The 15,098-nt window shown below is 36.7% G+C and overlaps 1 protein-coding gene across 1 annotated transcript in view; it reads right to left on the bottom strand.

Annotated features, from left to right (window-relative positions):
• The window catches only part of TMC1 (transmembrane channel like 1), a 72,391-nt gene that overhangs the window by 23,422 nt on the left and 33,871 nt on the right, over positions 1–15,098 (bottom strand). Inside the window, exons 7-10 of the mRNA XM_062599787.1 lie at positions 10,680–10,786; positions 9,307–9,405; positions 5,607–5,749; positions 1,982–2,126 (exon numbers count right to left, since the gene is read on the bottom strand). Of these exons, the coding sequence (XP_062455771.1) occupies positions 1,982–2,126; positions 5,607–5,749; positions 9,307–9,405; positions 10,680–10,786 (494 nt within the window). The remainder of the gene's footprint in view (positions 1–1,981; positions 2,127–5,606; positions 5,750–9,306; positions 9,406–10,679; positions 10,787–15,098) is intronic.

Here is a 15,098-nt window from a genome sequence, read left to right as displayed (position 1 = left end):
TGTTTCTCTAGTTGTTAGAAGTCAGTTAAACAAATTGTGAAGATGTCAATGCACGCCTGGTCATCGTGTGTTGAGAACAGCTTATATTGTCTCAGAAAATCTGTTTTGGACCCTGGTGGATCCCACGTTTTGGATTCCCAGAGTCGGTTTTACCTCCAGAGACCATGTCCTCATGGGGTTTTGTTACACATGCACTCATATGCCAGAAATCAACCAGCACTTTCTGTCAGCTTGTGAGGTGCTCTAAGGCTGAGCGACCCAGAAGGATAAATGCGTGACTAGCTGCCACAAAAGGAACTGTCACATTTTAAAATATATGCATCTGTGAGAAAAAGGGAATAAGTTTAATTCTGAGAGTAAGCAATTCAGGAGGAATGAAAAGATAGGAATCCCAAACAAGGAAAAAGAGCACAGCCTTATACTGCAGAACAAAGTGTTCATCCCACAATTACCCTTGGCCAGAACTGATAAATATTAGGTCTGTGGCATCACTTTAATCTCCAGCTCCCACTTTTCTCCAGTAGAAAAAGATTCTGCTCTGAGATGTCCTTGTGAAAAGCGAATTTCGTTACAGCTTCCCACTTCAGAGAGAGAGAGGTCGGTTGCCCAGTGGGGAAGCTAAACTCCTGCATTGTAATTATTATTCTGCCTGTCTCTGCTTTTTTTTACCACTTTCATTTGTTACATAACTGAAAAGCGACGGCAGCAGCTCTTGAGCAAAACTCTCATGGCCTCACTCAGGCCCAGGTTTCATCCTTTCTCTCTTTGGTTCCTTCCTTGCTTGCTTACTTGCAAAGAACATGGTAAAGCTGCATGGGTTTATTTGTCAGTAATAAGTCTATTTCAACCAGTTTATATTCTTCCCTATACAGCTTTCAACAACTGACACTAATAAGTGTGCAGGGAAAGCTCACAGGCTTTGAGTTCTTCGGGTCAGTATTTCTTCAATATTTGTTTTCCTATGACCTTTTCTTTCCACTGTCTTTGACTTAAGTTATCACTTTCTGCCTAAAGTTGGAAGGTGGTCAGGGTGAGCTGGTATATTGGCTCTCACATCACTAATGCAGAACAGAAGGGTGAAGTGGACACCTGGAAAATGTAACTACTTCCTGGTCCTCCAGCTCCCATGTCCTATGTTGTCAGTGTGACCACAAGTCAAACTTACTCATTGCCTGGTAGCACTCTGATGGAATATTCCTTGTACATTATTATACTGAAAATTACAGTTTCCTTTAGAAATTCCTGTGGCATGTCCCAGTGACACTGGTGTAGACACGTTTTCTTCAGTCTTCAACAAGTAGCGCACCTACCCTCCATCAGTTTCGCTGTGGTGTACTTCACATCCTGCCCCAGATCCCTCACAAATTGACTACAAAAATCATCATAGCCTAAAACTGAAAATAAGCCTGAGAATGCTGTATATTGCATTGCAGACTGAGCTATGTTTCATAATTCATCTGAAAATAAAAACATTCTCTTACACAAGGAGGGCAACCCTTTTTTCTTATTGAACTGAAAGTATAGACTCAAAATTCAGAGGCAAATTCTTTTGATTTGATGAATAGTCCTTTTTAGACAATGATATTGCTGTCAAATGATATCTTTTCAGAAGCGAAAGTGAAGAGGATAGTGTCAATTTGGCAAAATGTCATCAGCATTAAAAAAGAAAACTGATATAAGCAGTGTAGATATCAGGAGCCACCAAAGATGAGGAAAAGGAAAACTTTATAGTAAAATCATTTTGCTAAAACTAATATTGCAGTTACAGAGGACACAAAGGATGCCCCTTCCTCCACAACCAAAATAAAAGATTTATAATGGCAAGATACCAAGACCCACTCCCACAAAGGTATATAGCTGCCCAGTTCAAAATTAAGCCTCTAAATCCGAGACACAGTTAAAATTTGATATTAGATCTGTCTGGTTCACACCACTGTGAAAGACAAATAAGCTTACCTCTCCTTAGTGAGCTCTATTTTACCTTAAAGCTTGTTGTGATGGAAGCAAACTTATTATCTGCTGTCTCGGGATTGCCAATCAGGTAGTCCCAGCTTGTGAACATTTTCCAGCTGAAATTAAAACTAGTATCATCCCCACCACCATCTTCATTTGCATTTCTTGCCATCCTACAAAAGCCAGAAGGACACAAAAAGGCCCTATTAGAACTAGTTTTGCTATCTGAGCTTAATTTTAAAATTGCTCCTAAAATTCTTTTTTCTTAAAGAACTACATTATTGTTGCTGTCAATCATGTTATACTAAATTTGGAAATTTCAGTTTGAAACCAGAGGGAAGAAAGATAGAGAATTTTTTTTTTTAGACAATTCATGTCATCATTGCACACATTTTTATGTGCTTCTTTCATTAGCATTGCAGTTAAACCCTACTGGATGAGCCACTGAATAGAAAACAACATGACAAGAAGATCTCTCAAATAGAAAGCTGTAGAACACCTTGAACTGCTGTAGATTTGATTAGAGACTTCATAAAGAGAAAAATAAATAAATCTAAAATAGATAACCAGAATAAAAGCTGGACATACCAAACCAAGAAATCATACCAAGAACCAGGAAAAAGGTAATACAGCTGTCTATCTTGCTTTCATCTCCTACGCACTTATAAATAAGGTTTATAACAGTTTCCTTGGTGATTTGATTTCATCTGGACTACTAAATTCTCTGTGTAAGGTGTAATAATAGGGATTTTATATATATATATTTTATATACACACACACACACACAAATATGTACATATACACATATAAACACACACAAAACATGCATACATAATATGTATATAACAATAAATCATGCAATAACGGTTGTCTTATTTCTGCATAATTTATCTCTTAATTCAACTCATTAAGCACACAGGTGGAAATATTGGTAGCGTATGAACCATTTAGTCCTAGGTTCTGCATTGATTTTTTTCTCAGGAAAATGCAGCTCCTTTTTTAAAGTTGACTTATGTTAAAGTTATGTTATTGAAACCAATATGGTCTACACATCAGGTTTCTAACATCACAATGAAATATAAATTCTCAAATACAGTCAGAGAAAAATAAGTAATTAATACTGAGCTGCCATAAATCCATGCTGCTGTTTTTGTTGTTACTGCTTAAATATGGAAGAGGCAAGGATTGTGAAAGGGTGTTGGGAGGATCTGCCCCAGTGCTGCTTTCTAGACTAAGATAATTCTTTCTCAAGAGTTTCTAAGAGATAGTAAACAATCCAGTGGTTAGAAAATCTATTTCTTAGGAAAAAAATAGGCCAAAACAATGGTTGACAAATGTATAACAGGAATTTGGATATTTAACTGTATGTTTGTGTTTACTGTTGCCATTCAGCATGCCAGTGTAACTGGGTATTAGTGTATATGGTTGCATAAGTAATTTTGAGAATGAGATTATGTGCTTTAGGTACATGTTCAGTGCTTAGATTCTCCAGAACACCGCTCCATCTTGAATTGTTTCATATGTCATATCTTCTTTTACTTTCGGATATAAAGCTGTCCTTTCTATTTGCAAACATTCAGGGAAATGCTCTCCAAAATCATATTTCACCACATCTGTTCTGAATAATACGGAATCTAGATGTTGCCCTCAGTTAAATAGAATTAATTCCAACTAACATGTTTATATTAATAATTATTGAGGAGTAAGCAGGAAGTAAAAACTTTCTTCAAAATTTCCTTCTTTTTGGTTTCTTGAAATGACACCTCTGTGACGAGTTAAGGACATGAGGTGATGAGGGCTTTGTGCCACAAGAGCTACTCAGAAGTGGAGAGACAGCAGCAACAGGAGTGCCTGAAGGAGTCATGCAGGTCCTTTCCTTGGAATTAAAACAAACTGATAACTTTGAGGCCAGAAATATTTCCACATTATACTATGCACTGGAAGGGTTGCAGAGAGGAGCCTTAAATCTAAATGTTTTCCCTAAAACCTAGTAACTCCTCATACTTCTTCCTCCCTGTTGCATGGGAACATCCCCCTTCCCTGCTCCCAGTCGCATGCAGAGCAACGTTAGCGCCCTGGTACACTGCCTTGTAGCTGGTGTGTGGATTACGCTGCTTTCTGGGAAAGCAACATGCAGAAAGATTTTAAGATGCTCTTAAGATTACCTAAATATAGATCAGCACTGGTGTCATGCAGACAGATGGAAAGTCAGTACACTCAGTGCAGGTTTTCCCAAGGGTATTTCCTTTGTTTGGGCCTTAGGGATTCTCTGCTGGAAGAATCTTTTCTTTTTTTTCCTGCTCTGGGTGACAGTCATTGAAACATAATTCTCTAAGACTAAGATATTTTTAATCTTCACAGCTAGGCTAACAAAGAAATATTTTTAAAGACATTCTCTAACTAAACCAGTGACTTTTTCACTAAAGTAGATTGTTCTTTCTCCAAATATAGACATATGTAATTGAAGGAATTACTCTTCTTCCAAAATGCCTCTTGTCCTATGCAGGAAACCATGAACTATTTGAAAAATGGAACATGAATTAATTTAATGCTCACGAAAGTGAAAAATACTGGCTTCAGCAGAATACAGTGCAAATAGATGATGCGCAATTTTCTACTCTGTATTCACAACTGTCCTTGGATCTTAACCTGCAATGCTCTGAATTTTTTCATGCTAGACATATTCTAAAGCCAACTTACGACTAAACTGCATTTACTGTGGTGTGTGGCTGTCTCATTTGAATCAAGGTTATTAAAGATTATATTTACTAATGACATATCTCCTTTGAATCTGGCAGAATTACCACAGTTTATTCCAATAGTGAAACTAGCTATAAAGTATGAGTGAATAAGCATTCTTTTTAATTCTGATCCTAAGATAAAATTGGAGTTCAGAATGCAAGATCAAAAAGGCTAACGTCTCACCAATCATTCTGCCGAAGCCTGGTTTCACTTACCCATATGCTTCCTACTGTTCTAATATTATGTTTTTAACATTACATTAAATTAGTTTGCCTTGGAAAAGCGCTGTTGGAGATTATTTTGTCTGCCACAGGACACTAAGCCTTTACTATGACCAGTAGCATTAATTCTTCTATGCCACTGTGCAAGTATCAGCTAATTGCTATAGTCTTGCTGAGAATCATTTACTGCTGCCTGTGAGTTATACACAGAATTACTTGCCATATGTTTCTTCTTTTTCCATCTCCTTCTTCCTTAAAAGAATTTAACTCCAATAAGGTATCATTAAAGAAAGAACAACCAAATGCCGCCAATGTAAGCTGACACTCTGCTAGATGGAAATTACTATAAAAGGATGGACCAACACCTCTGTTCCTTACTTTATGTATTCTTTTTATACATTCAAGTTGCAGGATGGATGTGCTATGTTATTTTAGTAAAGATTTTTCCCACTTCTACAAGACTGTGACATACTTAGTGGTGGAATAAAAAATATGTACATAGGCCTAAGGAATTTCATGAGACTTTGACGTAAGCTAGCCATTCCTTGTATTATAGTTCTATTGATCTTGCACTTGTACTGCTCTTAAAATTATCATATTCTATGCATTTTAAAAAAAATGTGATTAATTCAGCACTGGAATTACCTCTCTTTTAACATATCTTTACTCCAGAGTCAAAGGGAACTTACGTTCGAATGACAATCATAAAGCTGTAGCCAATAGTCCCAACACCAACAAGGAAATATGAAAGAGGCATCCTGAACTTCAGCCATCCAATTGTCCTCTGATTATTGTAATAACCATAAAAGAGCACAGAATATTGTGCAAAGCCCTGAAAAGTCAACAAAAATTAGGTAATATCAAGTCTGTTTTATCCAAATACTTTGTGGTGTAAAGACAAAACTTTGTTCTACAAAATTTGTATCACAAATTGTGAAAGTACAAGAAGTATGAAAGTATGAAAGAAATTTCAACAAAAATGACAGATTAGTTATTAATTTTTCACATTTGTAACATTTCCTTGTACGGCCTGTTTGGTATAACATTCTTATACACTTTCTATCCACACTACTCTGTCAAGAAATGCTATTTGCTTTTTACAGGTGACATGCATTATTCAACAGGTAGCTGCACTTTATTGTATGATTACTATGTATACACAGGGGTTTTTTAAGCCTATCCTCCAAAGCTATAAAAAGTGCAACCTAAGTATATCATCTTTTTTCAGAAATTCAAAGTGTATTCCCTTTTTAAAAAATCTTAATGTGAGTGACCTTTCCTTTGGGTCAAATTGTTGATTTTTCAAAATAATTTACAGATGTATAGTCAACTACAGGTAACTTCTCAGATCTAAAAGTAATAAAAATAGTTAAAGCTCCTGATAATCCAGGTTACAGCAATAATTCACCACCTCGGAAAGACATCATATTCAGAAACTTTAAAGGACAGCTCGATGCATGCACAGCAGTAACAAAGCTCCAGCTGGACACAATAAATACAGGTCAAATGCAGAATTCAGTGAAAATGTAATTGGCAGAGAGACTGAGCATTATTTGGACACTAATATAGTAAGCTTAGGCTTTCCTGAGTTAAAACAGCCATTCTCTTCCTTTCTACTTCTAGGATTTCTTAAAATAAATCATTTAGATTTTAATGCCATTAGACTAACATCCTTGTATACTATCAAAGACATGCATTTGATATATTGCAGCTCTTAGCATATCTGAGACAAGTCATCACTTTATCTGCAAAACCTCATTTGCAATTCTTGTTAAGGTGAAAATGAAATATTAATATACGATAAATAACAGGACTATTCAAAATGTCAATTTAAAAATAAATATATCTCATTTTCATTCATATCAGACTAACTTTTAAAGATGTGCATAGATATAACAGATAACAGAATTTGCTTCTCTGATAAGGGAAATTTTACAGAACACATTTACTGTTCATTGTTAGTAGAACACCTGTGCTGATCAGGACACACTCAGATGCAATTGCTTGCCTTTTGTATGTTTATGTTCATTATAGCATCTTATAATTCCAAGTTAGCCTGTGTTCCTCTACTGCCAGTGCAATTCCGGAAAGTCTTTTGGATCCCTCAAAGTAGTAAAATACCTTTTAAGTCACTGTGTTCTGTCAGGTCAGAGATAACCCTTCTAATGTGTGTAATTCAGTGTGTTGTTCTCTGGCCTTTGCCAACAGCACTTAACCATGAAACCTGAAATATTTTTAGCTGTGTAAAAGTAAGCATACATGGAAGATTACTTTCACTCCTTCCTCAGTCTAACATAAAAGAAAGGTGAAATAATAATATTGATCAAAAACATTATTATAATAAGCCTTGAGATTCCTTTTGATTGGATTATTGTCTGATCTGTAGATTACAGAGCATTAAAATTGAATATTTCAGGTAAAATATGCATGAATCCAAACTACTTCTCTTTGCCATGCCAATAAAATGAGTTAAGGACAACAAAGCAAAGAACATCTTGAGCTCATCTTTTGTTCCTCATTTTGAAGATTGGTGGGTGTTTTTGGAATGTGAAATGACGTTTGGTGATATGTATTCAGTCACTTATAACTTACTTTGTAGCATACAAAAGCTGCTATCAGATAAACAATAATATTTCCGACCCTGTTTAATTAAAGATGTCATTGCCTTTGGAAAACGTTTGTCAATCTGACATGCCTCAAGAAAGTTCTTTTGAATCTGAATACTTCAGGGGATTCTTCTCATTCACTGCTCTGTTCTACATTTTTATTGCCATCACATTTGCTCCCTGTGTTAGCTGCTGATATTATTTGCTAGACTTTTTTCTTCAAAGCTGTCAGATCCTGTTTCTCTCAGTTACTATAAAATTCCCCTCTCCTTCCACCATCTGTATTCATCTCTTTTTTCTCCAGTCTGTTTCTTTCAGTACTTTATTCCCATTTGCTGTATAAACCTCTTCACTTCTCTACTCTCTTTACAAAAGCTCTAAGTTACTATATGATTAATATTTCTCCTGTATCTCCCTGATGTTTTAACTTCTCATTTTAAAATGACATCATGAGTAAGCCTGCAAGAATTGCTTGTAAATGAGAAAATTAGCATATCCAGTTCAGTTTACTCCTACATGCTGTAGTCTTACAACCAGATTTGCAACCTGTTGATAGCTGAAGATGGAAAATAGAGCCAAGAAAAGCTAAATAAAGGATGAAAATCTGGAGTCATTTGAGGCTCCACATAAGAGTAATGAGCTACAACCAGAGAGACTTTATCTGGGCTTTTATCCAAGATCTGTATCTCATAAAATTGGGGACCTCTACATGCCCTAACCATAGTGAAAAATAGAAATAATAATGGGAGGCATAGCCACTGTACCCCTTCTAAAGGGTAGCTAAAGTGGCTAAGCTGTAAGCTGGAGGAACCTGTGTCTGAGTTTATCTGGCCACAAAATGGGTCTGCTTCCAACATCATATCCTTGCCTACTGTAGATAAAACAACTCAAGTGCTAAAAGATATGGATATGCATAACTCTTTGAAAGTTTTGGTGCTCCCTATGGAAAGGAAAGGAAAGAGTATAGCAGGCTGAGGGAGAAATATCCATTTAGATGGATATTGCTTCTATTAATCTGAAGGAAGACTGTAACTAGATGTGAAGAGGACTTTTTGATGTCATCACCTACCGGTCATTAAAAACTCTGACAGCCTTCTAAGGAAGGTACTGTAATGCCAATTTTATTATCAGCTGTTTTTACACAAAATTGTATCATATTTGTATAAAGAGACCAACTACAGATGTGTAAAATTAGGTAAAATATGTTTTCTCAGAGTAAAAGTAGTATGACATATTTAAAAAGTTCCGTTAAGAAAGTATAGGAAGTGTAGTTCCTCAGGGTAGAAAGGGCATCACATCGACAGTAAAGAATTCAAACATGCAGCTAAAATATCTGTATATTCTACGAGACTGAGAAAAGCTAAAAACAATATTCTTTGTTTTAAAAAGATTGTTTTGTTCTGTTTTTCTTCTTTTTTTTCTAATTTATAAAGCTTCCTTGGATATGAAGCTTTAACCCATATAAACACAGAAGTCCACTTTCACCATAAGGAATAGATGGCAACCAGAGATGTGAATCCAGCCTCGAGCCTTTTTTCCATATGTCTTTTTATTGCTAAGATACTAAAATGTGCATGTGGACATTAGACTTCAGTATGATATGTTTTACCTGAAGGAAACATCTGTTCTCAGAATTCATGAAAAAAATCAGGTAAATTATTTCTATTTCAATTTTCTCCTGAAATATTTCACACTAAATCTCTGAATATTAAATAATGAAGCAAAAGCCAACAATAAACAAAGAGTATTGTGAATATGCAGTATTGCAAGAGCATGTACTTACACTAAAATCCCAGAGAGTAGCAAAGTTCATAGCACTTGCTTCTTCAGCTCTTGGGACAGTTTTTCTAGGTAAAGAGCCATATGGCTTTCCCATCAAAGCCTGGAACCAATAAATAAGACAAATTTACATTTTAGAACAAAATATAAATAAAGGGGAGGAATACAGATCTGACATATAGGTTAGAAAGACCCAGTTTGTGCTTCTTAACTGTTTAGTGAGTATGACCTATTTCTCCATTTCTTTCCATACCTCCTCACATTAATAATTGGAACTATGCTAAAAGTATGCAGTAGTGATAGGCTTTTTTAATTTAAAGTGATGTTCCACTAGCATTAGTGCATAGTGAGGATGTACCTCTTACACTCAGAGGCAACAAAGAGGTCCAAACTCCTCAGAGGAGTGAGCTTGTCATACAGACAAATAGATTCATTTTTTCCCCCATTATTGATTTTTCTGCTTTGTTAACAGAACTGTATAAGCAGATGCCGTGGATTTAGGTTCTGGATGATGACAGACAGGATGCTGAAAGTCTCCCTCTTACTAGTGAGACAGTTTCCCAATAATATGTCCTCACTGGGCCCTCACAGGGCCTCACCCTGGAAATAGTTGGGTTATTTTCTCAGTTTTTGTTTCAGTGGAAGATAGAGCTGTTAAAATGCAGCACTAGGAAACTGTTGGAAACTCCTGTCTGACCTTTTCAGATCTGCTCACTAGGAGGCAAAAAAAAAAAAAAAAAAAAAAAAAAAAAAAAAAAAAGATGTGAAACCATGAAATCAGGGATACGAGACAACACTTGTATGGAAATAGAAGTCCTCTTTTTAGGAAGACACTCCAGTGGCCCAGAGGTACTGGATAAATATTACATTGCACAGAAGTGATTTTAGCTCAATTACAGTGTGTGAGCAGCATTTTTTAAAGTGAAGTAAACAGCTCAAAATATAGGAGGTCTCTCTCATGCCTTACCAACACGTGCATGTTAAGGCTGCTGAAAGTGATCCAGGCTGCCCAGCAGGCCTGGAACATGTCTTCATAATGTACGTTATATCAAGATATACACAACTGCTGCTTAGTCTCGGTCCTTCTCCTTGGTTCTCCACAGACAAAACACAACACTAGTGCCATCCCAGACCATATGAAGTCACTTTGGGAAGATATTTTACTTGCAAGTATCTCTCTGTCATGTTGATTTTCAAGAGACCTCTTTAGAGTCAACAGTACATGAAGAAAGCACATCTATACAGCTTTCATACAACTTTATAGCTTTTAAAGCCGAAGACACTACAAAATTAGTTAATAACCAAGTCTTATGAAATCTTACAGGAAAGACAGAAATTAATATAACAATTGTCAATGCTAATTTAAAGCATTCCCACCTCAGGTACCATTACAAGCCCAAAGGTCAGTCCAAAGAGAATCATGTTTATTCCGTACATCCAGCGTAAGAATATGAAATAAGAAGCTACTGATGAGCCAAAGTGACCTATGAAAACACAAGATGTGAAAAAAAGAGGAGACGGGTTAGGCCATTTATGTTTCTTTAATTTAAAGTAAAGTTGCTCAAAGTTTTTTTAAAATAAATAAAATCAGAAAAGGCTTTTCATTTTCTTTATTACTATAACCTTAACACCATTCTTCCAGTTTATATACTGGAATATACTGAATATCATTTATTCAATGACATGATAAAAAATAAAAAACAGAAACAAAAAAGTATAAGTATTATTTAGACATAATATTTGTAGTTATATGAAATACTGTGTCATATTTACTTATACAAAATCCTTTAATAGCAGCATTCAAAGCGAATCACCCTTTTTTCATTTTTGCTTTTTCTCTGATGTGCATTGGGGGTATTCTTTTCAGGTTAAGAAGTACCAGTTCAGTTTTAATGGGAAGAAGCAGAAAATTAGCTCAGCTGAACAGTCTTTCCAAAGGCACAGAGTACTTGTAAGTTCTTGTCTAACCCAGCTGCTGCTGCAGTAACAGGAGCTGTTCACCAGAGAAGAACAAAAGATCTGGAGTGTTGTATACCCCTTTTTATTTTCTCACATTGCTATTGATGTACTCCACCCCTACCCAGGTGCAGAAGCAATCCCACCAAATCAAGTCCCAGATGAAGCCATGGACTACACTCTTGATGCAGCTCTGTGCAGGGAGGAGGTAGCTGCAGAGGAATCACAGGGGAACAAGGGCCTGATCTAAGCAACATCTCTGCAAGTGAGGCCAAACAGAAGTAGCAGTTCGAATTGAACAGCAGCTTGCTGCAGCACTGCTTCTGCTGAATATAGAACAGCTGATGGTCTTGTTCACCTGGCTGTCAGAATGAGGAAAATACTAGATTTCACTTCTGTTACCAGCCATTCACATGTAAAAACTGACCTTTTCACAAGTTTTCTCCCACACAAAGTCTGCTGAAGGAGACTGGTACACTCTGATGGCAAATAATGAGAAACAAATCTTTCTCTGCATAGGAATTTAGATTGGTATATCCACATTGTTTTGCAAAGCCCTGTAACAGATTTTTTTCCTTTTGTAAAAGTGCAGTTAACACAGCTGGTGCCATTTGACATTTAGCTATGTCCTTTTTATCGTACTAACAAAATCAGCAGAAAACTTAATATACTTAAACTGGTCTAACCCTACGGTATAAGCAGACATCCATTTATAAGAGGCATTTATGAGACCTGTGCAAAGGGAGAAACAAGGCATTTCATCAAAGATTTCAGTATTTTAAAAGCTGCTTGATTCACAGTTTAGAATGAAAACAATCCTGAAACTCTCCATGAAGATGTGGACAATCTTAGTAGTTGTCTTCCTCCTGGGGAGTCTGGGCACAAGCCTAACACAAGAGGCTTTAAGTCAGTCAGCCTGGCTGTGCTATGTGAGTGATCCCTTTACAACCCAGCTAGAGTTTCTTGGGATGCCATGCACTCAAACAAATTAAGTGTGGGGTGTCAGGAAGGCTTCTGGTAGCAAGCAACCTTTGATACTATAGGACCTTCCCTGCTGTGCATTTTGTTTTGAGTTAACGCTAATATTCCCTCTGGTCAGAAATAGCTTCCTTTCATGAATCTAGGTACAGTACAAAAATGCCATCCTGATGAAATGACTGTTACGCATCTACCTGGAATATCTGTGTTAAGGCACTGCATGGGAATTACATGTATCAGCATAGTTAATATAAGTCACAATGCACAGTATGATATTGGCCTTAATTCCTTTTCATCAATGAGACAGGAACAGCAGCATCTTATAAGAGGAAGGCTGAGCTGGGGATGAAGATAATTTAGCTATGGTTGCCCTCCTCCAGAATGGGCACGTACAAACAGGGGACAGCAGGAAACATGGAAAATGGTAAAATGGTGCATTCAGCCTATACCACCTGTGAACAACAGTCTTAGTCTCAGCAGATGTTTGGATCCCCTTTGAAATGCAGCATGTTTGAGGGATGAATGAAAGTCTAATAATTTAAAGTAGGCATCAGCCATCCTTCCCGAATTGCTGGTGCAGCATCCACAGCCTTGCTATGCACTGGGACACATAGTTCAAATGCCAGCTGTGAAATGAGGAGGTTCACTGTCCCAAAAGGGCAATGTATACTTCCCATAAAACTCTGAAGCCTAGACATTATTAAATGTCTATTCTGTAAGAAAAAAGTAGTGGCCTGGAAGAGTTAGACCTAGCTGAAGAGGGCTGTGATAAAAAGGGCAGTAGTTACAGAAGGGAATGTTATGAAAGCAGGAAGAGCTAAAAAGGAAAGTTTGTCTGTTAGGGCTTAAATATAGTAGTACTTTTTCTATTCTTTTTGTTAATCTCTTTACTTCTTCATTATCTGATTTATTATTAACAGGTGATATTGCTGAACAATAATCATAGAAATGAGAATTCTTTCAAGGACAGAAGAATATCTAAACTTTAACAATCCTCCTGTTCCTGTTCATAAGCCCATCAGAAACGAGTCTTGGGTAAAGGTTAAATGTGTGGCTAAAGTGACTTTGCAGTTTGGGTTATAGTACAAACTGGCTATAACAACAGTGTGTCTTCTCATGCCAAAATAATGATTAAGATTTATTCCTCCTACAAGAAGCTTTTTTCAGCCTGTCTAAATCATAATAGTGTAATTGTTGAATTATCTGACTTGCTGTGGTCAGGGTGTTTCCTGGGTATGTACAACTGGTCGTGAAATAAGAATCTGACTTGTTTGTTCAAAAGCAGACAGTAATTCTTAGGTTTACACAGCACTGCTATTCTCCTTTGCAGATCACTCTGACTCCTATCAAAGAAGCCTCTTGCTTATTAAAAGTATCTTCCTGAAGTCTGTTTATAACTCTCCACTCAGACAAAACTATGGTCCCCCCTAAAAAAAAAGAAAGGATAAACCTTGTCTCCCTCTCCTAGGAGTTTCCACACAGAATGGGCACAACTCCAGGCACAGAGAGCTCTGACCACGGCAATGACAAGGCCGCTTGGTGTGACGTACTGTCTTCCCTGATCTTTCTAGTATATAAGCAATGGTCCAGTGAAGCTTTCAGTTCAGTAGCGCTGCCAGGCCCTGGTGTGTTACTTGCCACAGTTCAACACATTCTTCACTTGCCCTTTTTTGCCTAAAGCTGCAGCTATTTCTGTTGATGTAGAGTGTGTGAGGTCATTCTGTTATTTTCAAAAAGTGTGTTTAACAGTGTTTTTTTTTTTTTTTCCTGTAAGTTTTCTGCTGATACATTATCATTTAGGATTAGCCCTGTACTCCAGCTGTTTTAGCAATGTTTAGCTGAAAGCCTGAAAGCAATGAAGCTGTAGTTGTTCACTAAAGATATTAACTGAGACTGAAAAACCCATAGCCCTTGTCATGGTGTGGCTAAAATACATTTTTCTTTTTAAATAGGCTTGAATTTGTTGGCCTTCCAACATCAGTTGACAATGGTAGTGTGGCACAGCTACCCACCTTCTTTTGCATGTGTGAGAGGAATTTTTTTTTTATAACTCCTAACATTGTTTTACCAGTATACTATACTTTTCTAAGTCAAAAGAATCTTTCCCAGAAGTACTCAGTTGATTTTTTGCGGCTATATGGGACCTTTACTTATGTCTTTTGCAGCATCCCTTCAACCCAGGCTAATGTTAGGAACAACACCTAACAGCACTAGTGTTAGCATCAAGTTGCTAAATAAGAGCTTCTATTACGTGTTAACTTCTGGCCTGCATCACAAAGATGACAGTCAGATCTGTGTCATTTTATCAAAAAAGACTTCATCTCCTTTGCTCTGTAGATCTTCTAGATTTCAAATGTAGCTATCATTACATTCCCACACTAATATTAATTTATATGGCAGAGGTTGTTAGTGCTGCAAAATGGTTTTCTTTTGGACTGAAACTAGTCTTGTTTTGTCTGTGTCCAGATACAATTTTTAGGTTTGAAGGATAAGCATTAGCTGTTTTAAGTGGATAAAAAATTTCATTTACTTGCCTCATTTTCTATTATAAACAGTTACTGCCATGTTTGGTTGGGATTTTTTATAAGTAGCCCTAGTGGGATTTTAGATGAGAAAATGCAAATCATCCTCATGTGGGAGCAGACATGACTTATACTGAGAAGTAATTGGGTGGAAGCTAAAAGCTGTGAGGGTTTGTTGAGCATAAACAATCCCTTCACACACACATTTAACCAAACGGAGAGTTTCCCTATATAGAATAGTTGCACATAATTACCAGTCTTTTATTCCATTCACAGACCTGCACCTTACATGTTCTGTTAATGGGATCCTGTAGGACTCAGAAGAAGTTTAATAAATTTT

The sequence above is a fragment of the Rhea pennata genome, chromosome Z, assembly GCF_028389875.1.
Source record: "Rhea pennata isolate bPtePen1 chromosome Z, bPtePen1.pri, whole genome shotgun sequence".
Classification (NCBI taxonomy): domain Eukaryota; kingdom Metazoa; phylum Chordata; class Aves; order Rheiformes; family Rheidae; genus Rhea; species Rhea pennata.
Note: the sequence above shows the minus strand (reverse complement) of the source record. Positions and strands in the feature narration are given on the sequence as shown.